Source organism: Myotis yumanensis, unplaced genomic scaffold (genome assembly GCF_028538775.1).
Source record: "Myotis yumanensis isolate MYYU_CA2020_CCGP unplaced genomic scaffold, mMyoYum1.0.hap1 SCAF_1, whole genome shotgun sequence".
In the NCBI taxonomy this organism is placed as follows: Eukaryota; Metazoa; Chordata; class Mammalia; order Chiroptera; family Vespertilionidae; genus Myotis; species Myotis yumanensis.
This window is the reverse complement of record NW_027223752.1, coordinates 224,337,069-224,363,955: the sequence shown is the minus strand read 5'-3', so window position 1 is coordinate 224,363,955 and position 26,887 is coordinate 224,337,069. Positions and strand designations below refer to the sequence as shown.

Below are 26,887 nucleotides of genomic sequence, written 5' to 3'. Positions count from 1 at the left end.
TTGGTCAGAAATATTTATATTTTATTAATTCAGGAACAAACCACTCTCTAAGCCAAGACAGTATTATATTGTTATTTGAAAAGGAATCAAATTAGTCTCAGAGAATGTTGAAAATAAATATTTTAATAAACTAATTAAGCTACATCTTTTTATTGTTTGTCTTAAAATTACTATTTGAATGAATGAGCCTGTAGTTGGAACACCCATGTTAGATTTATACAAACCCAGCATTATCAAATGAACAGATACATTTTAAAGGAGTTTTCCCTGAAATCTTTTCTAGTTTGGGGTATACAGTTTGGAAACTTGCCCATCTATTTATTGTTATTTCTGGTGATTATATTTCAGCCTGAAAAGGGCTCATAATTGAACTAGAGCCTGAGTGGAACCTCTCAGTCTGAGGCAGAAATAGAAATAAATCCTTTGAGACTTTAGCCTTGGGTAGTGCATCTCTTTCACTGTGGGCGAGGGCATGCACTCTGGAAACACACGACCCTGAGGGTGTCTGGCATAGAGCATGCTATTCATCTCACTGTGCAAACATATACGAACCCTAGACTTGTAAGCATAGGAACTATTCAGGCATACATTTCATCGTGTCTTCCTCCAGAGAGCCCCCTGAAAATTAATGTGTATTGACAACTCTAATAAAGTTCCTAATAAACTAGGACATTATTTGACTAGTGATTTCTGTAGGCCCTGGCTCCTTACTCCTTACTTAAAACAATGTTGGGGTTATTGTCTTGCCTGGCTTGGTAGGGAAGGTGATCCTATTCTTTCTAATAACCCTGATATCTCTAGCAAGTAACCATCTAAAATAATATTGTTATGGTCATTTAACCCATGGTTTCTTAACCTTGGCATTATTCACATTGCAGGTTAGATAATTCCTAGGTAATTTTTTTTATACAAGGGGGGTGAGTGGGGAATGATTTTCTTGTGCATTGTGGGATGTTTCACAACATTCTTGGCTTCTACTTACTAGACATCAGTAACAGCTCTCCCCAGCCACTTTTACTCTCCTCCCAGTTGTGACCCCCCAAAAGTCTAAATGTTTGCTGGGGGAAAATATCACCTTTGGTTGAGAATCACTGATTAGTCTTAATTAGTTACGTGGCTATATGCTTGGGGAAGGTGCTTTTTGGTGAACGATTAGCATTCCAGGTTGTTTATCAAAGCATCACAGCTGCCTAACTTGACTATAGGAGTTGGAATGCGATGCTGACATTCTTTATGACTCCTTCACCCAGAGGACCGTTCTCAGTACATGATGATGGGAGGTGCTGTCGGTTTTTCAGGGGCTCCAGGACTTTTGTTACTACCTCCTGTACCAGCAGGGGCATGGAGCATCCATATTGGTTTGTCTCTGTTTCCTGTAGGTCTAGTATATCAGGTAGTTATAATAAACACATTGATTATTTGAAAAGGATTTTTTAAAAGCTTGAGCTTTTATATGGGACGGTCATCTTGACTTTTTTTGTTTGTTTTACTTTAGATGCCTTCTAATTTTAAAAACATCTCTCTGTGTATTGAGATTCTGTTATACTCAAAGATTAATTAAACATCTTTAATTCTCTTCATAGGCCCTGCTCATAACTGGATGAAGGATTTTATCCTCATAGTTTCTATAGTAATTGGTGTTGGAGGTTGCTGGTTTGCTTACACGCAGAATAAAACATCAAAAGAACATGTTGCAAAAATGATGAAAGACTTAGAGAGTCTGCAAACTGCAGAGCAAAGTCTAATGGACTTACAAGAGAGGTGAGTAAGTAAAACAAGCTATAAGTCTTCTTATTTATGTAGGAAAATACAATTTGTAAAAATGTAATATGGGCATGTGCATGTACACATTTAGATTGATACACACATCAGGAATGTATGTATACTTCATTTCATATATATATACAAAAGTATCATTATATTTTTATAATTATGGATTTATTATGAAGGCATGCTCTAGGGCAGGGGTCCTCAAACTACGGCCCACGGGCCACATGCAAATACAAATATTGTATTTGTTCCCGTTTTGTTTTTTTACTTCAAAATAAGATATGTGCAGTGTGCATAGGAATTTGTTCATAGTTTTTTTTTAAACTATAGTCCGGCCCTCCAATGGTCTGAGGAACAGTGAACTGGCCCCCTGTTTAAAAAGTTTGAGGACCCCTACTCTAGGGAATGAATGGGTAGAGATCAATGGAAATCAATCATAAGTAGGTGGAATTATATGTAAAGTTAAATTATATTTTTGACATGATTTAAATAATTATGTATTTCCTAAAAGTATCTTTGCTAAAGAGTATTTCTCTGTTATCCCTGTATTTTGATCTCAAGATAACCAAAATAGTCTGGCCATTGTGGCTCAATAGACCTATGAACCAGAGGTCACAGTTCAATTCCCCGTCAGGGCACATGCCCAGAGTTGATCAATGATTCTCATTATTGATGTTTCTATCTCTCCCTCTCCCTTCCTCTCTCAAATCAATAAAAAAATATATTTTTTAAAAGATAACCAAAATAGCTATAAATAATAGGCTACCTGATGTTTTTATTATCCAGACTTAAGATTAATAGAAAATTATGCAAATTTTGATTGCATGTATCATACTGCTTGATATATATTTATTTTTTATTTAATAAAATGAAATTTTGGAAACTTTTGTGAGGAATTACATTTTTACTCTTTAAGACTTGAAAAGGCACAGGAAGAAAACAGAAATGTTGCTGTAGAAAAGCAAAACCTAGAGCGCAAAATGATGGATGAAATCAATTTTGCAAAGGAGGAGGCTTGTCGGCTGAAGGAGCTGAGGGAGGGAGCTGAAAGTGAATTGAGTAGACGTCAATATGCAGAGCAGGAATTGGAACAGGTATTTACATTTTTTAAAAAGTATTTGTTAGAATATTTGTATTGTCATTCTGAGTTTTTTGTTTTTGTTCAACCTCGTACATTTAGTTCAATTGTATACTCTTCAGTTAATCAAAGACTCATTTGTTCATATTGTTTGCATTGATCAAAGTCCTTTTAGCAAAATAACAAAGTAGTAACTAAAAGATAAAGTTGCCATCATGTTCTCTCATTCATGAAATCTCATCCCAGGCCATGTCAATTGTCTTGAGTAAATGTAATGCATTTATTTAATTTAACATCTGTAATATGTTTCCATTTTCAACTGTAACCTAGTAAAGTATGTCTAATGTTAAACTTCTCTGCAAAGGTAAAGAATCTCTATTAAGCATCGTTTGAGTCCTATTAGATGGCTTTAGAATATAATCTGTTAACAATTGTGAGTTTGTCTAAACTTTAGACTCTAAAGCAGCGGTTACCAACCGGTGGTTTGCGGACCACTGGTGGTCTGTGAGGTCCGAAAAAGATTGGCGACCGCTGGTCTAAAGGATGTCCTTTCCAATATCTGCTTCCACTATGAATTTACTCAAGATGGATAATAGGCATTCAGGCATTGGGTAGTCCTGTGGGCAGTGGTTCTGTAAGAATTTAATTATAGGCAGATATATTTGTTTTTTATTCCTTCTATAAAATATTAACACAAACTTAGTGGCTTTAACACAACACATCTTTATTGTCTTACAGCTCTCAAAGTCAGAGTTTAAAATAGGTCCGTAGGCTTACATTCCTTCTTGAGGCCCTAGGGGAGGATCTGTTTTCTTGCTTTTCCAGTGTCTAGGGGCCGCCTGCATTTCTTGACTCTTGGCACCTTCCTTCATCTTCAAAGCGTGTCACTGCAACCTCTGTTTCCATGGCCTCATCTCCTTTTTTGACTCTGACCCTTGTATTATTGGTAAATAAACTGAGGAACAAAATGAGGAGGAGAAAACTTTCTCAAGATTAGAGAGTGACTCAGTTGTAAACCAGGGCCAAGAACCTAGGTGTTCTGCCTTTCACTTTGCTTTCTGTAATTGTTGCCTTCTCAGTCAAGTGTTAAATAAGAAATAGAAATTATGTGATGAATGAGTTTCAATTTCAACTCCTGAGAAAATGTTCAAAGTGAAGTTACTATTTCTTTTGAGTTTGTGATTTTTGACTGAATGCAGTCAGCCTTCTCTTTTATTAACTGCTAACTATTCTTTCCGTATACCCCAGACATCTGGGTTTTTTAAAATCTTTTCCCTGGAAAGAGTTCGTTCTTTTAAGTTGCCTTCTAGACATATTTGCTGTCAGGCTCTATTTACCTGAAAAAAACAAAAACAACAAAAAACACTTCTGTATGGAACATAGTAAAGAACAGGGCATTAACAACAACAAAAAAGGCCTCGCTAAAATTATAGTGTTCAAGGCTTAGATACTTTGCCCTTTACTTCTGTGAGAACTGCCTGCCTGTTCCCACTGAGACTTCTAACTCTTGTTTTGTTCCCAGTACTAAATTAAAAGCTTGTTAGATGTTTTTCTGAACTTTGCAGATAAAAAAGTACAAATCAGAAAACAGTAGTGGGAATTCTCTACGCTATGGAGATATAAACTGATAGCAGTATTTTTAGGTGACTATTTCACAGTAAGGGAGAAGACAATATAAAAGAATGCCCAAGAATCACTAACATTCTCATCTGAGGTTTTTGTCATGGAGGCCCTAAGATTACCATGATATGAGGTCTCAGTACAAAGTAAGAATCCTAATGAGATCCTGAGTCAGTAAGAAGTAAGTTTAAAGGAGAGAAATGGGTATTTAAAAAGATCTCTATCCAATATGATTATAGAAATAAGAAATAATTTTATGAGTGTTTGTGTTTTATGCATATTACAAATGGTTCATTGCTGAATTTTAATCTTCACAAAACATAGAGATTACCCTCATTTACAGATGAGATATGTAAAGAGGTCCTTAGGTTAAATTTAGGTTAAATAACTTACCTTAGGAAAAACAGTGGCAAGATTAAGTGGCAAAGGCAAGATACTGCATGTCATATTCCAGAGTCCATGTTTTCCTTTAATGTTATTAAAGGCTTTGTTTATAGAGTAAGTTTAACTGGGAAATCAATTTCAGTACATTATTATATAATCCACATTTCCACATAGTTGGAAGCATTACTATATTTTGTCTTGGGGATAAATCAACTTCTCAAAATTAGAAAGCAAGAGAATCTGGTACATATTTTATATAGTGTTCTTTACCCTAAAACAAAAACTTTTGGGTAAATAATAGTACCACTTCATATTTTGTGTAAATTCTTTTCACATACGTAATTTTTTTCTTAAGTCTAAAGAAGCTTAAGTCAGGACAATCCATGGTATCCCTACTCTACATGAGATAGTCATCCTCCGAAAGTAAAGAATTTGCTGAAGGTCAGAGAGGTAATAACGAATAAAGTTGCATGTAGAAGCCAGGTTTTCAGATGTTTAGGCTATTTCTTTCTAATACCATGTTTTTAGTTATTGCTGTTTTACACAAAAAACTATGTCAATAATTATTATATTTTTAAACAACTTAATAATTCATCATTTGTGAAAGCTATTAATTAATTTTAGATCCATCCCCCTATAAGTAACAATGTAATTCAAACTAAGGGTTGGAATTTAGGTCAAATGATAAACTTAAGAATTAGCAGAAAAATAGTTTAAATAGTTGCTATTATTAGAAGGTAAGGATTTTTAAGAATTTGAGACATATTTGACAGTCAATCAAAACATTGTTTAGCCTTAATTTATACTAGAAATATATCAATTCTGTGTTAAATATGTTGATTGAATTATTTCAGGAGAAATAAATTTGTAGATATAACATTAAGGAAAATTTTAATGATTAAAGAGAAAAACTTCAGTGAAATTCGTTCAGATTCTCTGTATACTTCTTTGGCAGTGAAAACTACAGCTTTAAAATCTTGTCAGAAGAAGGGCCTGCAGCCCTTCATTTGGTAGTATTATGTAGACCTGTACATCACAGGGCCTGAGCTCACATTCTCTCTTCCTGAGAGATTAGCAGGACGCCACACAGCTTAGCCAAGCTTCTTATTAAACACAGTATTGTCCCAAGCACATTGCACAGTGAATTGTGTCAGGCAAATGTTGCTTAGGATTTGTTTTCAGTGATCTTATCCTTGCTTTTAATATTTGTTTTTTGATTTATCTACTTAGTGTCCATTGTGAATTTTTGTTCTTAAATTATAGACTTAAAAAAATACTTTCTGCATATTTTTTTCTTACAGTATCTGACAGCCATTCTGTTTCTTCATCAAAAGTTTGTGTATAGTACTCTTAGTTTAATCTGGAAAATGACAAAGTTTATTTAAATACGTTGGGTTTTTAGATCAAACATTCTCCTGCATGTTGGTTTAGGAGTAGAGTTTTAGTTACCTTACTTAGCCTGAGGAAAGTTAATTTTCAGTTATGGTGTTCAGAAGCAGGATTCTCCATAGCTCACTCCTTACTTTGTGTGAAAGACTTCAGCATATGTAATTCCATAAATTTTATCATGTGTCTTTACATATCTTTAGCTGGAACTCTGCTAGTTTAAGTGAATCATTCCTGGAATGGGTTGTCTCTTCCTTCTGTGTCCTTTTCTTTGTGACACTTTTCCTTAAGAGTATTTTCCTTAGCATGTAATACCACGTCCCACACTAAGCATTGACTCCCTTCAAGGGTAGCTGAAAGAAAGACTTGGGCACTGAAGGCTATGCATGGTTTCTCATGGAAAATCAGATGGACTCTCAGTCAGAATCAACTTTCTTGAAATTTACAATTTATCTACTTTCTAGTATATTAGGAGCAGTGGATTAAATAGCAGAGGTAAAAATTCTCCAGAACAGTGAGTGTATAGTTACGGAGTATATAGTAGGGCTTTGGGGTAACTTTAGAAGGGGTAATAGAATAGGACACTTATTCATATCCTACTTCATAAATAATGCATTGTGAGAAGAGTGTGGTAAGTTTTAGTTTTTATATGTCCTAGATTTATTTTTTTCACTCCTAGTGAGTCTGGTTATAATAAAATATAAAAACTAAATATTGCAGCTTAAGGTTTATGTAGGTCCCCTCTATCCTCTGGCTTTACCACTTTGCATAGTGAATTTAAGATGCACTTAAAATTTTAGCTTAAGTTTTAATGTCAGAAATATATTGTTTTAGACTTTGTGATTTAAAATGTTGTTTACAAAGAGCATAATTAAAATCGCTTTTTCTCTTAATTTGGGTACTAAAATATGCTAATTTCTTTAAAAAACTTTTAATTTGAATATCTTAAGAAAAGAAATTTCTCTCTTTTCTTCCTTTCTCTTCCTCCCTCTCTTTCCCTCCCCCTCCCATCCAGGTTCGAATGGCTTTAAAAAAGGCTGAAAAAGAATTTGAACTCAGAAGCAGCTGGTCTGTTCCAGATGCACTTCAAAAATGGCTTCAGTTGACACATGAAGTAGAAGTACAGTACTACAATATTAAAAGACAGAATGCCGAAATGCAATTAGCTATTGCTAAGGATGAGGTACTCTATTATATTTCAAAACTTATTAAATTTCTAGAAGGATTAACCAGTTGAATACAGAGATATGAATACATTTTTATTATTGCAGATTCTTTTCTTGAACTGGAACTTATTGCATTAATTGACTCTCATAATCATAGGCTATAAAGTAGAATTGCTTTCTTTAAAGAGGTGTATACCTTTCAGAATGACCTTAGTGTCATTTAAAAATCATCCCTATTATCATTATAAATGTTTTATACAGAGCTTTTCTCCTCTAGGTTGCTGCTTCATATCTGATTCAGGTCAGTAGTTACTAGAAATTAATGTCTGACTTTATTAAATTGTGTGAAATACGATTAAGTATTAATCTGATATGTAGCACACACACAAAAAAGAGTTCAGTTCACTCACTAACACCTCTATTGTAGTAGGATATAATGTTATTTGTTAGTTTTAATAGAAAATTCAGGTCTTTCTGAATTACAGAAATAAGAGACAAATTCTCCAGAACAGAGTTTTTAATCATATCGTTTAAGTTGGGAAAGCATGTTTGTTTTTTCCCTCATCTATTTTCTTTTTTGGAAAATAGGGCTATATGTTATTGACTAATAATTTTTCACTGGTTTTATGATTATTAATATTTTTAAAACAAAATAAACTTCATTAATATATGTATGTTTTCCCCAAACCTAGCCTTATTTTTCTCTCCTTTGGTTTCTAGGCAGAGAAAATTAAAAAGAAGAGAAGCACAGTCTTCGGGACTCTGCATGTTGCACACAGCTCCTCCCTAGATGAGGTAGACCACAAAATTCTGGAAGCAAAGTAAGGATGTTATTTTAGTTGTTTATTTTCACTGTGCTGAAATATGTAATTTATGGACAGTCTATATTTTAATTTGATCATGTATAATCACATAATTCATACTAATTCTAAGAGTGTGTAATTTCTTCTTGAAATTAGCTAATTGCCATGTTCTATTCATGTAGTTATCTTTTTTCAGTGCCATATTAAGGACTATTTGAAATAACAAGTAATTCCTATGTTGTCTTTTCAAGGAAAGCTCTCTCCGAGCTGACAACTTGTTTACGAGAACGACTATTTCGCTGGCAACAGATTGAGAAGATCTGTGGCTTCCAGATAGCCCATAACTCGGGGCTCCCCAGCCTGACCTCTTCCCTTTATTCCGACCACAGCTGGGTGGTGATGCCCAGAGTCTCCATTCCACCCTATCCAATCGCTGGAGGAGTTGACGACTTAGATGAAGATACACCTCCCATAGTGTCACAGTTTCCTGGTAAGTGATGAGTTCAAAAGAGAATTGGGATAACTTTAAGGTAACTTTACACCACGCCGTTTATGGAGCATTTACTTTGAAGGCTGTGACAAAACATCTTGTACATTCTTTGTTTTCTCTTTTTGTTGTTAATTTGTGTTTACTGTTTCAGAATAATGTCTGAGGTGTGTGTGTGTGTGTGTGTGTGTGTGTGTGTGTGTGTGTGTGTTACATCATACATGCTAAATCACTTTTATGAATGAAGGGCTGAGCTTTGAGGAAAAACATTCTTTCAAAAAGCAGTGTAATCTATAGTACAAAGTAAAATTTAGGCAAACTCTAATCCTGTGTTCCAGTCCTAGCTGTGCCACTAACTAACCAACTGTGTGACTTTCAGCCAGCCTGTGATTTTTTTTTAAATTGAGTTGACATTCTCGGTAGACATGTTTTTTTAATATTTTGTTTTGCTTTTTCAATTCTGTGCTTTTACTGAAAGAGTATTGACTCATAAAGCACTGAATCAATTTACCTTTATATAAAATTAAACTGTGTTATGTCTGTGTTTGGAAAATTTTGTAGATGTTTTTGTTGCTAGAAAATGTACAATTCCTTTGTTATGTTCTATTCTTTGAAAATTTTTACATGGTAAAGAATACATTTTGGCAGGAAAGTGAAATTTAAATATTTTAGATTTTATTAACAAATTTCAGAATTTATTAATAAGTATTTGGACTTTTTGCAAAGTTATAGAGAGTTTGAATTTAAGATGGTGTATTTTATGATTTAGAAATCATTATCCTTATTATTGCCTACCGGCTTCATTTTCCCCAACCTTTCTGATCTTTATGAAAACAGTGTAGATAGAACAGGAGTCCAAAGAATGGAGAGCAGAAGTTATTTATTGATTGAAGACTTACATGGAAATTTTAGTCTTTGAGATAAATCATGATATGTAAGCATTTCCAGTTTGAATTTTTCTATTCAATTATAGCTTTCCTGATGTTATGATTTAGAAAGGGTTCTAATTTTTAAAACCCTTTATGAAAGAAATCTCGTAAATTTTCAAATAAATAGTGATTTTGTGTTTATGTTCATTTCTGTGGTTTTCATTCTAAGGTTGGAAAAATGAAACCAACAGGCAGATAATGCAAACAGATTGGGGAGGCACTAAATCTTACAAGAGGACGGAGGAGAGGACAGATTGTAAATGTAATGAGTACTGAATGTGTGACCTCACTCATCTCATTGGCCCTATGCTGCAAGAGAGTGATGTTGCAAAGTTATATCTAGATCTGGGCCAGCTCTGCTCTTTGAATATTGTGTTTATTTGCGCAGGGGCCATGCTAATCTTCTCTGTATCGTTCCAATTTTAGTATATGTGCTGCTGAAGTGAGCACGAATATTGTGTTTATTTGGATTATATGCCCTAAGCTTAACAAATGTAACACTGATTCATAGGTATATGATGCTGTTTGAAAACTAAAGTTTTTTTTTAATGTTACAGTCCCTCCTTAGAATGCATAATTATGCACCATCAGAAGTGTGCATGAAGATGTATTCCCTAAATTAACTAGATTTTTTTTTAAGTACTTTTTTTTTTAGGGAAAAGATATTCATATGTGCATTAAAACACTTAGCATTAAATGTGAATAATTATCTTAACTTTTCAGTGATTGTGATATAGAAATTTGAACTTTTAAATATGAAAAACGTACACGTTGATTTTGAAGTTAATATGATGTTTAAAAATGCTGTGATCAAATTTATTATCTTTGAAAAATAACTCATACCAAAAATTATACTTGGAGAGCTTTGCCTCCACCCAGTGGCACAACAGTGATACTTCACTCTGCTTAGTTACAAAAGCATAATTTCTAGACCTGATAAATAAGAAACTCCTGGCAGTAGGATGAGGGTCTAAGGTAGGATAAAGTCTCATAATTATACACCCTCCTGAGCAGTTTTAAATTTGTACTCTGGGTATGTAAGCTGTATAAGTGTGAAATAATGACAAGGAAACATTCCTGTGGCATGTTAAGAACAAAGTAAGGTTGTAAAACTATACATACATAGCATAATATTATCTGTGTTTAATTATTTGTAAGGAAAAAAGACAGAGAAGATACTATCAAAGGTTAGCCCTGTGTGGGTAGGAGCAGATGATTGTTTGTTTTCCTGTTGGTACTTTTATAGTACTGCTAAACATTCACAGTGGGAATGCAGTAGCAATTTATTTAACATTTGTTATTATAAAGCCTTTCAGATATTCCTAAAAACAATATGCTCACCCACTACAAAGGTAAACAGATATTAACATTTTGCTTTACTCATCTCTTTATCAAAATAAACCATTACAGCTACAGCTAAACCAGATCGCCTCCCTTTCCCACTCTTTTAAAGTTGTTTACATTCTAAAGCCTATTGTACTTTTATTACATGCAGGTATATCCATAAACAATAGATACAATTGTTACTTATTTTAAAATTTACATAAATGTTATCAAACTGTATATATGGGTATAGTTTTTAACTCTTTTTGCTCAAAACTGTTTTATAAATTTTCCATGTTTACATATAGATTAGTTAAATTTACTGTAACTGTTGAATATAAGTTAACCACAGTGTCTTTATTTATTTATTGTAATAATAAACCACAGTTTATCCCTTTTTCTACTGAGATAGGTTCTTTCTCCCTTTTTTCCCCCCCCTTATAAAATACTACTACAATGAGCATCTTTATCTTCATCTCCATGTCATAGCTCTGAGAGCTTCTCTGGGTGAACACCTAGAAATGGATTGCTGAGTTGTGGTGAAGACACCGCTTACTAGTCATTGCCAAGTTGCTCTCAAAGTGGTTCTATCAGTTTGCACAACCACTATATATGAGAGCCTATCTCTTATATCCTTACAATATTTGGAATGGTATGATTTGGTTTATAACTTGAATGGATGTTATATGATACCTTACTGTTATTAAAAAATTTTATTTCCTTGATGACTATTGAGATCGAGTACCATATCATTTATTGACATTTGTTCAGATTCCTTCCTATCTGAGTTCTTTGTTCCTGCTATGGAATTTTCTCCAGGATTTCTTACTGATCTGGAAGAATTTTTTTAAATGTTGCCTGGTTATTTGAGGGTTGAAGACATCTTCTAGGATTTGCCTTTGCTTTTTTATTGTGCTATGTTATTTATTTTCTTTTTTAATCAGAGGAGTTTAAAAAATATTTTAAAGACAAATTTATGATTTTTGCTTTTTATGTTTTTTTCAGAAGGTGGTAGTTTTGTTAGCTGTCCTAAAAGTTTTTAAGTTTTGCTTTAATCCCTTAGTCTTTTAATCTACCTAGAAGTTATTTTTGTTCATATTGTGAACAAAATACATCATTGTATAGATAAACAGTTTTCCCAGCCTCATTTCTCCTCTGTCTGCTGATTTTTGATACCACTTCTCTCCATAGACACATAAATGCTTCTAGGTTCTCTGTTTTCTTTCATTGGTCCCATTCTGCCTTAGTTTCTACTTATCGACACTAATAAAAGAGAAACATGGTAATTAGTGTACGACCGCTACCCTTCCCATTGGCTAATCAGTATATCCTTATGCAAATTAACTGTCAGCCAAGATGGCGGCCGGCAGCCATGCACTGAAGCGAACAGGGAGGCTTGCTTGCTCCAGTGACTGCGGACTCCAGCATTCCCCGCCTGACTTGCCAGCCTCTCAGCTGCAACTCTAAGCAACTATGTAACAAATATAGAAGCTAAACAAAACCCCAGAAACTGGCCGGCTTTATTCAGCCGGACTTCAGCCACCCAGATCGCAACATTGTATCAAAGTTTTCAGCAGCGAGGCCTCAGAGCTAAAGCTGGCCCAGGATAAAAAAAAAAAAGAAAAAAAGGAGCGGTTGGGAGCTTCAGTCACCCGCCAACCAGAAAACGGCCCTCAGCCCCTCAGCCAGCCTGGCCAGGCACCCCAGTGGGGACCCCCACCCTGATCCAGGACACCCTTCAGGGCAAACCAGCCGGCTCCCACCCATGAATCAGGCCTCTATTCTATATAGTAAAAGGGTAGTATGCCTCCCAGCACCGGGATCAGCGGAACAGCAAGGCTCCCGGCACCAGGATCAGCGTGATAGGGGGCAGCGCCCAAACCCCCTGATCACCCTGCGGCTCTGTGAGTGACAGGGGGCGGGGCCACAACCTCCCTATCCGCCCTGCTCTGTTCGTGACGGGGGAAGGTACCCCAACCCCCTGATCAGCCCTGCTCTGTGTGTGACGGTGCGGTGCCCCAAGCACCCCCCCCCCCCCCACGGGCCCTGCTCTGTGTGTGACAGGGTAGAGCCATAACCTCTCCATCGGCCCTGCCCTGAGTGTGACAGTGGCGGCGCCCCAACCCCCTGATCGGCCCTGCTCTGTGGGTAATAGAGGGTGGCACCCCAACCCCCCTCCACGGGCCTTGCTCTGTGTGTGACGGGGGAGAGCCATAACCTCCCCATTGGCCCTGCCCTGAGTGTGACAGGGTGCAACGCCCCAACCTCCTGATCCACCCTGCTCTGTGTGTGACAGGGGGTGGTGCCCCAACTCCCCTATCGGTCCTGCTCTGTGAGTGACAGGGGGGAGCTCCTCAACCCCCTGATGGGCCCTGCTCTGTGAGTGACAGGGGGCAGCGCCCCAACCCCCTGATCGGCCCTGCTCTGTGCGTGACGGGGGTGGCGCCACAACCTCCCCATCGACCCTGCCTTGAGTGTGACAGGGGGCAGTGCCCCAATCCCCCAGTTGGCCCTACCCTGAGCGTGACTGAGGGTGGCATCGCAACCTCCCAATCCGCCCTACTCTGTGCATGACAGGGGGTGGCGCCCCAACTCCCCAATCGGCCCTGCTCTGAGCCTGACCAGGGGCTGCACCTAGGGATTGGACGTGCCCTCTGCCACCCACAAGCAGGCCTAAGCCAGCAGGTCGTTATCTCCCAAGGGGTCCCAGACTTCGAGAGGGCACAGGCCGGACTGAGGGACCCCCCCCCCCCCCCCCGAGTGCACAAATTTTTGTGCACCGGGCCTCTAGTAGCTTCATAATAAGTATTGAGGTTTGGTACTTCAAAGTCTTCATTTATTATTCAGCTTTAGTTGCTACTCTGGGTCATTTTAGGATCAGCTTATGAAATTCCATTGGGCTTTTACTGGAATTTCTTTGAATTTACTTGGGAACAAATATTATTCATAAATTCCATTTGAGACCTACTTTTATATCTTTAAGTAAAATTTACAATTTTCTCTGTGTAGTTCTTGCATATATTTTGTTTTCAAGGTTAATTTCTAGGTATGATAGCTTGTGCTGATATTTAGGGAAGTGCTGTTGATTTGGGTATACTGATCTTGTATACAGAAAAATTGAATTCTCTTCTAAGGGCCTTTTGGATTTTTTTGTATAGACAATAATAATGAGTTGCTGTTTTCTTCCCAATCCTTTTGATTTTTCCCCCTTGTTATTCAGTCTAAAGCAGCGGTTCTCAACCTTTCTAATGCCACGACCCTTTAATACAGTTCCTCATGTTGTGGTGACCCCCAATTTCATTGTTAAAAATTGAACATAATTAAAGCATAGTGATTAATCACAAAAACAATATGTAATTATATATGTGTTTTCCGATGGTCTTAGGCGACCCCTGTGAAAGGGTTGTTCGACCCCCAAAGGAGTCGTGATACACAGATTGAGAACCGCTGAAGCCTCCCATAAAGTGTTGAATAAGAGTGGTGATTGCAGGTAGTAGTGGTTGCCATTTCTGACTGTAAAAAGAATGCTCCCAATAATATTTCATCATGAAGTGTGATATTTTTCTCTCTACATTTTTGCTAGATTGCTTTTGAATTAAGAAATTTAATTTTTATTCCTATTTTGCTAATAATGATTTTTCTTTTAAATCGATGGATATTAAATTTTACCAACATCTTTTGCATATTTTGAGGTGATCACTTTATTTTTTTATTTGTAATTTTAATCTACTTAATTAAATATGTAAAAACTCTAAATAAAATAATATAGCATACAAATCCAATTTATTATAAAAACAGTGCATTGTGACAAACCAAATCCAATTTATTATGCTAACAGTACATTATGACTTACGATAGATTGGATTTGGTTTGCTATATTATTTTATTTAGGGTTTTTATATCTTTAATCATATATTAGTTTAGCCAATAATTTTCCTTCCAAATACTTTGTTTGATTTTGATATCATGGTTACTAGTAAAACTAGCATCACAAAGTAAGTCAAGGAATGTGCCTATTTTTCCATCCCATTCTTTCCTACTCTTAAATAGAGGTAGTAAAATATAGTGGTTAAGAATGTGGGCTCTGACCCTGGCTGGGTAGCTGTTGGTTAGAGTATCATCCTGACAACTCCAAGGTTGTGGGTTCGATCCCTGGTCAGGGCACATATAAGTAATAAGTGAAACAACAAATCAATGTCTCTCTCTCTCTCTCTCTCTCTCTCTCTCTCTCTTCTGTCAAATCAATAAATATTAAAAGAATGTGGGCTCTGGAACAAGATTGCATAGATTTGAATCCTTACACCACCATTAATATGTATCACACCCCCTCACCTTATAGGTTAATGTTGTCCAGTATTTTGTTTTGAATAAAACATCCATTATTTTTTATTTGTGTAGCCTTGTAGGAAGCACTCTCTCTGAGTCTCTATAAAATGTAACCCACCTTGTGTAATTATTTTGTCATTTAAATAATAATAATACCTGTAAAACACTTAGAACAGATCCTGACCCATAATAATACCCAATAAATGTTTTGAATTTTTATTCCATACTCTTGATAGTATAAAATACAGATTATTTGTTCTTTAAGGATTTTTGGCAGGAGGAAAGGGGGCAGATTTTTTTTTTTTCAAACTATTGATTTAGATTCTTATAATGGGTAAAAGCCTAATTTTAAGTTATGTGATTCTAAAATATTATTTGTTTTACCCGAGTTTAAAAATTCGTTGGCTTAAAGTTGTCCATAGTATTTTACATGATTTAAAAATTTTCACTTATATTTAAAAATCCTTTCATTTTCCTATCCTTGATTAATCTGGCATAATTTGACTTTTATTTCACTTACTCTTTCATTCCTCAAAGAACTGGTTTTTTGTTGATATTCTCCATTTATTTCTGCTCTTTTATTTTCTTTATTGGAATTTATTTTTTGTTTGTTTGTTTTATTATTTAGACACCTAGCTTATGAATTTTTAGTTCTCCTTTTTCCCTTAATGTATGATTTTATGGCTATGAATTTTTCTCTAAGAACCACTTTAACTGTTGCCTTCTTCTGTCTGTAGTTTTTTACTGAGCTATTTTAAAGAGATTTTTTTTAAACATATGCTTTCACCAAGGAATGTAGCTCATCTAGACCCCAGCTTTTATCCAGAACACTAACAGTTCCTATTCCTTACTTCATGTGGGCTCAAGATGTCTTTTATATCCCCAAATTATAACCCAAAACCCTGAATTATTGTGACTGGGAACCTTCACAGTAGTTCCACCGTCACTCACAGATCTAGTAGTTCTTTCTTTTATCTTCTCTGTTTTGGCATCTGATAATTTTTTTCTTCCTTGCAAGTTTGCATTTAGAACTATTGTTGTATTTTATTCATCATATTGAAGTGTTTGAGGGTATTTAAAGTGCATTGTTGAGAGTTGGGAAATGCTGGTCAGGTAATCCTTGACTGCCATATTGCTAGAACCAGAGGTCCATATATGGCTTATTATTTCTGGTTGTTGGTGACGGGGGAATCCCTAATTACAAAACAAAATTTATCTTCTCTGGCATAAGGAAAAACAGTTTGCAGTAGAGGGTCATATTAAATCGCTGTGCTTCTCTTATCTAATTATTGATAATAGAATGAAAATTATCTCAGTAATAAATTTCTATATAATGAACTTGGATGTTTTATTTTTTTTAATTTTTTTAAAAATATTTTTTATTGATTTTTTACAGAGAGGAAGGGAGAGGGATAGAGAGTTAGAAACATCGATGAGAGAGAAACATCGACCAGCTGTCTCCCGCACACCTCCTACTGGGGATGTGCCCGCAACCAAGGTACATGCCCTTGACCGGAATTGAACCTGGGACCTTTCAGTCCGCAGGCCAACGCTCTATCCATTGAGCCAAACCAGTTTGGCTTGGATGTTTTATTTAACTGCTCTTATAAATCACAGGTGGGGTGGATATCTGCCTTCACTGGAAATTAATAATAGCCTGAACATGTTGTAAAACATTCACATTATGTAAAGGAATGCTTGTTGAAAGGTCAAAGTGCCTGCTTTTTAATACTGTGATTTTATAGTGTTATAAATATCTATAGCCCCATCCAGTCCTCTTCAGGCAACAAGGAAGAAAGACCCTCAACTCCAAGCGTATATAACTCTAATACAGGGATTCATATATTTTTTTCAGGCAAAAGACATGGCAACATAATTAAGAAAAAAAATTTTGGAAAATATTGTATATTTGTGAGCAATACTTTTTTTTTTTAATCCTCAAGTGAAAATATTTTTTCCATTGATTATTAGAGAGAGTGGAAATGATGGGGGGAGAGGAAGAGGAAGAGAGAGGAACATTAATGTGAGAAAGACACATCAATTGGTTGCTCCCGCACATGCCTTGACAAGGCCAGGGATCAAGTCTGCAACTGAGGTATGTGTCCCTGACCGGAATTGAACCCGAGACCCTTCAGTTTACAGGCTGATGCTGTATCCATTGAGCCAAACCAGCTAGGGTTCTTTTTTTTTAATTGACTTTTTTTTTTTTTTCTGAGAGAGAGAGAAGGGTAGGCGGGGGGAGAGAGAAATATCAATGTGAGAGAGAAACATCACATGGACCATTTGCCTCCCACATGCACCCACAACCAGGGATCAAACCATTGAAAAATCCAACTTATATTTTACTGATAATTTCCTTCTTTTAATGTTGAAATTTATTTTGTAACAAAGTACAAATTCCTTGTAAATATGCTATACAGTGGGGCCTTGACTTACGAGTTTAATTCATTCCGTGACGGAGCTCGTAACTCAAATTACTCATATGTCAAATCAATAGTGAACAAGTGAGACACATGATGCTGGGCTGATGTTGTGGTGTTCACTGTGATGTTCGCTGTGCCAACTAGCAGTGGGGTATCTGAAACTGGCTCGTAACCCTAATTTTAGCTCGCAACTCAAAGCAAAAACTCGGCCGAGAGACGGCTCGTATCTTGAAAAACTCGTTAGTCGGGACACTCGTAAGTCAAGGCCCCGCTGTATTGATTTTCTGAATTTAAGGATTTGTTATGTTGGGTAAATTTTAAAATCTTTTTTGTTAGTAATGTCAAATTTAATATTAAAACCTAACTTGTTTATGTTCATTTCTTTTTATTTTTAGACTTGATTTCATTTTTGTTAGATTTTATTTTTTATTTCTTAACTTTCCTGAGGAGCAGTAAAGGTGATGGAGGATGGTAATAACGGTTCAGTCACTTATTTCAGTAAGGTAGATTAAATGATTACATCTTAGTAACATCAGTTCTCTTTTGTGAGTATTTATAGCGTGTACAAAGGAGCACTGGGTTTTATGAGCTTTTTAAAAATTTATGTTTGGTTTTCAGGGACCATGGCTAAACCTGCTGGGTCATTAGCCAGAAGCAGTAGCTTGTGTCGCTCTCGTCGCAGCATCGTGCCATCCTCACCACAGACCCAGCGAGCTCAGCTCCCTGCCCACGCTCCGCACCCGCCACACCCGCGGCACGCCCACCATCCCCAGCACACCCAGCACTCATTGGCCTCCCCTGATCCAGATATCCTCTCAGTGTCAAGTTGCCCTGCTCTTTATAGGAGTGAAGAGGAGGAGGAGGCCATTTACTTCTCTGCTGAGAAGCAATGGTATTGGCAGTGAATAAACTAAGTATATGTTGGGCTGCTGTGTGGGAGGTGGGAGTGGGGTGGGTAGGACTGATGTGTCTTACTAGTTTTCTATTGCTGCATAAGAACTTACCACAAACTTAGTGATGTCAAACAGCACCCAGTTTTTAGCTCTCAGTTCTATATGCCGAAGTTCAAGCTTGGTGTGGCTGGGTTTTCTGCCCAGGATCTGACAAGGGTAAAATCAAGGTATTGACTGAGCTCTGCTCTCATCTGCAGCTTTGGGGCCTCTTCAAAGCTCAGTTGGTTATGGAAGAATTCAGTTCCTTGGGGTTATAGCATTGAGGTCCGGTTCCCGTGCAGGGGCTGCTCTCAGTTCCTAGAAGCTGCCCGATGTTCCTTTCTCCATGTGGCCTCCATCTTCAAAGCCAGCAACAGAGAGTTTCCCTTCCGTCAAATCCTTCCTTTGCTTTGAATCTCTGACTGCCTCTATCTCTGATCTCTAGACCCAAATTTAAAAGTCTCACCTGGATAATAATCTCTCTATGTTAAGGTCGACTGGTTTATGCCCTTAATTACATCTGCAAAATCCCTTCTATATTAGTGCTTGATTGAATAACTAACTGGGAGCCCTGGTCAGTGTGCTCACTGGTTAGAGTGTCAGCCCACACACTGGATTCCCAGGTTCCATTCCTGGTCAAGGGCACATATTTGTGTTGCTGTTTTGATCCACCAGCCCGAGTTGGGGTGTGTGCGGGAAGCAACCAATCTATGTGTCTTTCTCACATCGATGTCTCCTGCCCTCCTTCCCTCTCTCTCTAAAAGTCAATGGGAAAAATATTCTTGGGTGAGGATTAACAAAAGCAACAACAACAGAATAACTGACTGGGAGAAGATGTCTGTGTACTAGGGCTGGGAATTTGGGGACCACTATACAGACATAGGAAGATATTTTGAGGTACAGCTTTTAGAAGAAGTCATAGCACTCAGGTAACTCAAGTCTCTAAACATAAACTTATTAACTATTTTATATGTAAAGTATAAAGGCATGAGTTTAAATATACTTGAGCACAAAGAAACATTGAATATGACTGACTGAGTTTTTAAAATATTTGTTGTCACTTAATGATTTACTGTTATGTGCTAGCACTTGATAGTAAACAAGTATCAAATGCCAGAGGTTTAAGAAAGTGTGGGGAACTGAAAGAAGGAATTTGTATTCATAACAATTTCTTTCTATAAAAAAGAGTAGTGGCAGGGTATGCTAGTCCAGCTGAGGGACCCCAGTGCTCCATGAGGCCTGTTGTTATGGAGGATCTCTCTTTCTAAACCACTGTCCTTCTTGGAAGCCTGTGGTTAGACAGAAAAACAGAGTCAGTTTCTGATTTTGCTACTTAATAGCCGTATAGCCCCAAAGTCTTACTGTCCTCGTATGAGAAACAAAACCAGATGAAATGGGTTGGATGGTCTCCAAGATCCCGTGTAGCTCTCTGTCATGGGAATCTTTAGTCAATGTCATCATCAAATAATTATTTTCATGCATGATTGTCTCATCTACTAGTGGAAGTAAATTTTATGATTAGCAAGTAATCATTATAGCATATTCCTAAGAAGACAGTCCATGTTTTATATTCTCCTTACAATTGGAGAATTTGACACAGCTTTGCTTGGTTAGCACCCTATAATTAGCTATTTTGTATAATCTTTGCAATATAACTGTAGTCACCAGAAGGATGGCTTTACTAACAAAACTCCTTTTGTGTGGCTTATGGATATTAGTAGAAAAACTCCAGGCCTATGCTTTCCAGTAGAATTTTTTGAGTGGATGGAAGTTTTCAGTTTCATTTTAAATAGCAACATCAAAAATTCATAGCTAGCTCAGCAATATGAGAAGAATTTAGAGTCAGAAAACTTTTCCTCCTCTCTATTTTCAGTCTCTTCAGTGTTGTGCCACCAGAACCCTTACAAAATAATAACATTTATTATTTACTGATCTTTTATGTCTGATGCATTATGCACATATGCACTCATTTAAACTTCACCTTGAGTCATCTTGTTACACATGCATTAAACTTACATGAATTCAACTGTAGGGGGAAAAAGAAATAGAAAAATAATATAAATGGTACACATAATTAAGTTCAACATTTCCAAAGAATGTGCTCTAGAAAAGATGGGAGATTTTAAGGTATACTATACCTACTCTCCAGATCTGAATAGTTAGCAGAATGTGCAACACTTTAGATTATTTGTTTTGGAATTAGAATGTTAGGAATGGAAGTATTGTTAGAGAGTAATCAAATTCTCTTAGCTTTACAGGAAAATTGAAACCTGTTTAAATTAAATGACTTGCCCAAGATTGTACAGCTGACTAATGGCAGGACCAGGACAGTGTTCCTAACTTGGATCAGTGCTCTTTTCACACATGACTTAGTCCAGGGGTGGGGAACATCCGGCCCGCAGGCCATAAGGCTCAAGAAATCATTTGATCTGATCCTGCCAAGGCATTAGGGGTGTTAATTAAATGTTTGACCAAATTTAGCAAGCTAATTTTTAAGTTGATAATTTCGTATGGCCCACAAATGATCGTATAAATACCCAAATAGCCCTTGGCAGAAAAAAGGTTCTCCACCCCTAATTTAGACCTTTGGGACTAGTTTTTGAAATATTTTTAACCTACCTTAGAAGTTCACACAGAGTAGCCAAACCATGTAGCAAAATAGAAAGTAAATTAATAAAATAGTAACTAAAGCAGCTGAGTAGCTTCAAGAACAGTTATATATGCTGTTCAATTAATGGACATCTCCAAAAGAAACCTACCAGAAAAGTCCCCACCAAAGATAGATTTTTGAGTCATTTTTTCCTGACTGCCTTGCCTCTGTTAGCACTGCCCATTATCAGATTGTAAAAGCATTGGAAAATTATGCAGTACATGGAACTGCATTATCTGGAAGCATTTTTAAGTCTTTTTTTGCCCATAGGATCTTGTACCTTCTGAGAGCTTGTAGTGCAATAAACACAATCTTCACACACATGTGTGAGTAAAGTATATAGCAATGACTAAAAACATTCAGAAAGCTAATGTATCTAAAATATGGCATTAACATAGATATGTTCATATGCATATCAAAGTAATAAAATGCACATCAGCATAAATAATTATAGTGATCATAGGTCATCCAAGGTGAGAGCTCATTCAGTTCCATTCATTCTATAAATATGAGTTTAGTCTGCTGTGTGCCATGCACTTGCTAATAACTTGAGCTGCCTAGACAAGTGAGACAAGGTCCTATCCTAGTTCTAACTGGTAGATGATGAAAATATGTGTTCTTGCATTTCTATTCTGTCTTTGGCTCTCTTCCTTCTCCCACCTCATTTCTTTTGCCTGCTATGTTTACCTTGACTGTACTTTGAGATTGCTTAATCATTTTTCATAGTGAAAAATATGTCAGGCATGGTATGTACAAAAACTAGAATAAGACATGATCCCTATTCTTCAGGATCCTCCCTCCCTCCCTCCCATCCATCTATTACATGCTTATTGAATAGCCACTGTAATCTTGCCACTATTCCAGTGCAGAGAATACAGAAGTTAATAAGACTTCTTGTCCTCATTAAGTTTCCTTTCTCCTGGGGAAACTGACTATGAATGTGTTAATGTAAAATATCATTTTAGGTAGTGATAAGTTCTGGGATGCTAAACAGAGACAGGTAGAAGGAAAAAGAATACTGTTTTAAATAGAGTGGCTAGAGGTGGTATCACAACCTGAATGACATGGAGAAGGGGAAGCCATGTAGAGTTGGAGGGGAAGAGAATGGGAGGCAGAGAAACCAGCTAGTGCTAATGCCCTTTGGGAACCACAAGATTGGCCTATGGGAAGGCCAAGGAGAGGCTGTGGTGGAATGAGGCAGAATGGGAGAGTGTGCAGCCTCAGAGACTGCTGTGGGCATGCTCAGACAGGCCTTTGTGACTTGGACAAGGACTTTGGGTTTTAGCCTGAGTATGAGAGGAAGCATTGGACAATCCTGAGCACGGGAATGATGGGTCTGGTTGAGTCTTTAAAAAAAACACCTAAAAGGCTGTGTGGAGAAGTAACTCAGAGTGAGGAACAGAACAGAAGCAGGGAGAGCAGTTAGGAAGCTATTGCAGTGATTGAGGTGACTCCACGGTGGTTCGGGAAGAGGGATGGCAGCAGTGGGGAGTAAGAGGTGGGATTCCAGGTATAATTTGAAGGAATGGCTGATAGCACTTACTATATGTTGGCTTTAGGGTTGTGAACTTTATTTTTCCATTCCTCTTTATTTCTTGTTTCCACTGTAGAGAAGTGAGGGGGTGGGAGCTGGGGGGGTGGGGGGGGAGAATCACATTGGAGTAAACCTTTGAGATTTTACTGAATGTGCACTTCTAAATAGGATTACATCATTGGCTTCCACCTCCCATTCATTTGCCCACCCTAATGTACTTCAGTTTCCTTTTTATTTTTTAAACTTGGAAGAATTTATGTATTTCTTAGTATATTTCTTTTTTCCTTCTTCAGGAAGCTATATTTCATCAACTTAATGACTAAAAATTAAGTAAAGGGAGAAGCAGTGACTAAGATTAATCTTTTCAAATATATCGTGTCAACTATATGATTTAGGAAGAAAAATACTCATTGAAATAGCACATAAGTAGTTGAAATGATAAGAAAAGTCTGTAAACTTTAAACATTTTCATTTCTCTTAACAAAGAAGGTATAACGTTGTTTTTCTTAGGTTAGTAGATTGCATTATTATAGTTTATGTTAATAATTAAACATTAAGTTTGTTATATTATTTAAATTAGTAATTTTCAAATTTTGTTGAAATGTGTATAATTTTTAGCATTTCCCCCATTTACATTTTTAAAAAATGTATTTTTATTGATTTCAGAGAGAAAGGGAGAGGGAGAGAGAGATTGAAATATCAGTGATGAGAATCATTGACTGGCTGCCTCCTGCACACCCCCTACTGGGGATTGAGCCCACAACCGAGGCATGTGCCCTTGACCGGAATCGAACCCAGGACCCTTCAGTCTCCAGGCCGATGCTCTATCCACTGAGCCAAACGGCTGGGGTTCCCCCATTTACATTTTAATAGCTGAAATGACAGGAGTTGTTATAGTTAGAATGTCTGCTGGGACTCAGTATTGATTTAAAATTTTACCTTTACCTCTGTCTTATCCAGGGAAGTACCAGACACAGCTTCAGAATGTGACTCCTTAAATTCTTCCATTGGAAGGAAGCAATCTCCTCCTTTAAGCCTTGAGATATACCAAACATTGTCTCCTCGAAAGATATCAAAAGATGAGCTCTCTCTAGAGGATTCGTCCAGAGGAGACTCGCCCATAACTGCAGATCTCTCCCGGGGTTCTCCTGATTGTGTAGGGCTGACAGAAACGAAGAGCATGATCTTCAGTCCTGCAAGCAAAGTGTACAACGGCATCTTGGAGAAATCCTGTAGCATGAACCAGCTTTCTAGTGGCATCCCGGTGCCTAAAGCTCGCCACACATCCTGTTCCTCAGGTGGCAATAACAGTAAACCAGTGCAGGAAGCCCCGAATGTTGCCAGGATAAGCAGCATCCCACATGACCTCTGTCATAATGGAGAGAAGAGCAAAAAGCCATCAAAACTCAAAAACCTTTTTAAGAAGAAATCCAAGTGAACAGGCTGACTTGATGGAATTCCATTCAAGTGGCATCTTTAAACTTTTATCTCCCCCCTCGCCCCCCATCCCCCCTCTTTTTTTGTTTGTTTTAATTTTAGGAATGTAACTCCATTGGGGCTTTCCAGACTGGATGCCATAGTGGAATGTCCTTAAGGGCAACTGTCTACTGTCTACTTATTTAAATGACTATATAATCAATTCATCAAGCCAGTTATTTCTGAAAAATTATTAAGAGATGAGACAGTTTACAGTCATTTCTGCCTATTTATTTCTGCTTTGTTAGTGATGTATATACAACATTTATTGTAAGCCACTATGGACTTACGAGCTTTAATGGACTGGTAAGCCAGCATGGGCTTGCAAACATTTCTTGTTTACCAGAGCATCTTCTTATCTTTCCACAGAGCTATTTACATCCTGGACTAAATAACTTACAAGAATTAAAACTAATTGCACTACTGTTTTCCAGACTGGAAAAAAAAAATCTCTGCAAGTGAAACTGTATAAAGTTTATAAAATGACTGTGGATAGGGGACTGTTTTCACTTTTAGATCAAATGGGTTTTTAAGTAGAACCTAGGGTTTCTAATTGACTTGATTTCTGGAAATGAAAACCCATGCTTTTATTATGGGAAGCTTCTTTAAATGCATTTAATATTATAAAGTTTTGAGTCCTGCTGTAAAGATCATGTTGTTTTGTTTTTCCCAGGGCTTTCACTGTGATTTACTGCATTGCAGGCTGTATGATAAAATATACATAATTTAAAGAGAGAAGGCTCTTTATTCCTTATGCAAGCGGAAGAGTTCAAACTTGATCAGAGGACTTAAAACATTCACAAACTTAAAGTGAGGTGGGGGGATGTGGGGATTCAGACATTTGTTTACAGACTTTGAATAACCGCAAAGGATTTATGGTTTGTGAGAAATTTGTACTGTGGAAAAGATAATAAATCGGAGACATTATTGTGTGGGACTGTGCTGGTTTTTGTTAACACTCCACTAAAAACACTACATGTTTCCTGGAGAGCTATGTAAGCTATCTTGTTGCTAATGCAAAATAAGAAATAGCGATGTTTTGGAAGTAAGTTGTCAACAAACTTCTTTCTATTTTATATTGTTTGTCATATTTTTATGTAGTTTGAAATGTTTAAATGTTCTGATATCACGATTAACAAATACAAATATATGGTGCATTTAGATTGTGTTGTATTAATTTGTAAAGCTTGGGGTTCATTAAACTGATAGGTTACTTTAAGGGTAGTTTTTACTGTGAAGATTGTCACATAGAGCAACAGAGTACATTAACATCTGGGGAGTTTCTGCTTAAAACACTTCTTTTAAAAGTTCAATCATAAGCGATCTGGGTAATACAATGTGGATGGATATTTGGGTGAACAACTGACACATATTAGCTAGAATGGTTTTTCAATATTATGACTGAAATACAGTGTCCAACCCAGTCCTTTTTAGATGAAAATGCTGATTGATAAACAAGTTTGAGATTTGCTCCAAAGAAATAATTTATTAAGATTACTAACAGTTTCCTGAGGTCTCCTGTAAAGTGTGATTGTTTATTCTTTTTTGTACTGTTGTTAAAAACTGTCGAGTTCTTGATTGATATTTATATTGTTAATAGTACTGTAAGGGCAGAAATTGATTGAAACAAAGATAGTGTTTTGGACTGATTATGAGGTAAGATCATCTGAAAGGTCAAGAGTTGAGGAACATAGGCTGTTAATGAAGGGAAAAGTTGTGCACAAAGAATTAAAAAGCTTTCTGGGAGTTTCTTCAGAGTGAAGGGAATACCTTATCTTTTTCTCCTTCTTATAGCCAGACAGGAGTGCTTCCCTTTGAAAACTGCAGGAGGGATGAGATACCTGTATAGTTTGCTGGAGAGAAAAGGTAAGAGCTGCTGGAGATGGAATGAAGCCGGGAGGAGGAATGGCTCTAAGCGCTTCCAGCAAGGCCTGCTGCTTCTTGTTTAAGGTTAGAAGGGAATTCTGGACCAGAACCCCCTGGACGCTAAGACGTGTGGTGGAGTGTGGGAGAGGCTGGCCTAAGTACAGTGGGTAGCATCCTCCATCAGGGAATGCATTGTTTGTGCTTAATCTCACTCACATTCATAAACAAGTTTAACTGAGGGATACTTATGGTTTTGTGTTTCTTGTAATATTGACTTTGCATTAGTACAAAGCTCCCTATTTGTAAATTCAATAGAAAATAATTGTTTTGGAAAGCCACAAAAAGTTTTGTATTACACCATTTACACAGGAATAATTAGGCATTAATATAAAATGTTTTAAATGATCCATTTGGTGCCTTATTTTAACCTTACAAAACTTTTGTGTTTTCCTGATTTTTAAAGCAATATCTTCCTTACTATAAGAAACAATTCATGATAGAAAAGTATAAAAAGAGCCCTGGTTGGTGTGGCTCGGTTGGGTGCTGTCCCATGCACCAAAAGGTTACTGGCTTGATTCCAGGTCAGGGCACATGCCCTGGTTTCGGGCTTGATCCCCAGGTAGGGGGGCGTGTAGGAGGCAGCCAATCAATGTTTCTCTATCCCCCCTCTCTAAATATCAATTTTAAAAGTATGAAGAAGACAAAAAAACAGCAAACAGATCAAATTTTGCCCA

General features: G+C 37.0%; 1 protein-coding gene and 1 non-coding gene across 4 annotated transcripts in view; one reads left to right on the top strand and one right to left on the bottom strand.

The window, feature by feature from the left end:
* Positions 1-25,221, top strand: part of STIM2 (stromal interaction molecule 2) — a 215,712-nt gene extending 190,491 nt beyond the window's left edge. For 2 of the 3 annotated variants that reach the window (XM_070398328.1, XM_070398313.1), the window contains exons 6-13: positions 1,584-1,761; positions 2,687-2,864; positions 7,254-7,421; positions 7,682-7,705; positions 8,125-8,225; positions 8,459-8,697; positions 18,314-18,587; positions 23,772-25,221. In XM_070398328.1, coding sequence (XP_070254429.1) covers positions 1,584-1,761; positions 2,687-2,864; positions 7,254-7,421; positions 7,682-7,705; positions 8,125-8,225; positions 8,459-8,697; positions 18,314-18,587; positions 23,772-24,249 — 1,640 coding nt within the window. In that variant the 3' untranslated portion in view covers positions 24,250-25,221. The remainder of the gene's footprint in view (positions 1-1,583; positions 1,762-2,686; positions 2,865-7,253; positions 7,422-7,681; positions 7,706-8,124; positions 8,226-8,458; positions 8,698-18,313; positions 18,588-23,771) is intronic. The other variant, XM_070398321.1, reaches the window with a different exon arrangement.
* LOC139000249 (U6 spliceosomal RNA) lies at positions 9,963-10,073 on the bottom strand. Its single transcript, XR_011469552.1, has one exon. It is a non-coding gene; the product is annotated as a U6 spliceosomal RNA (small nuclear RNA).
* Positions 25,222-26,887: the final 1,666 nt, after the last annotated feature.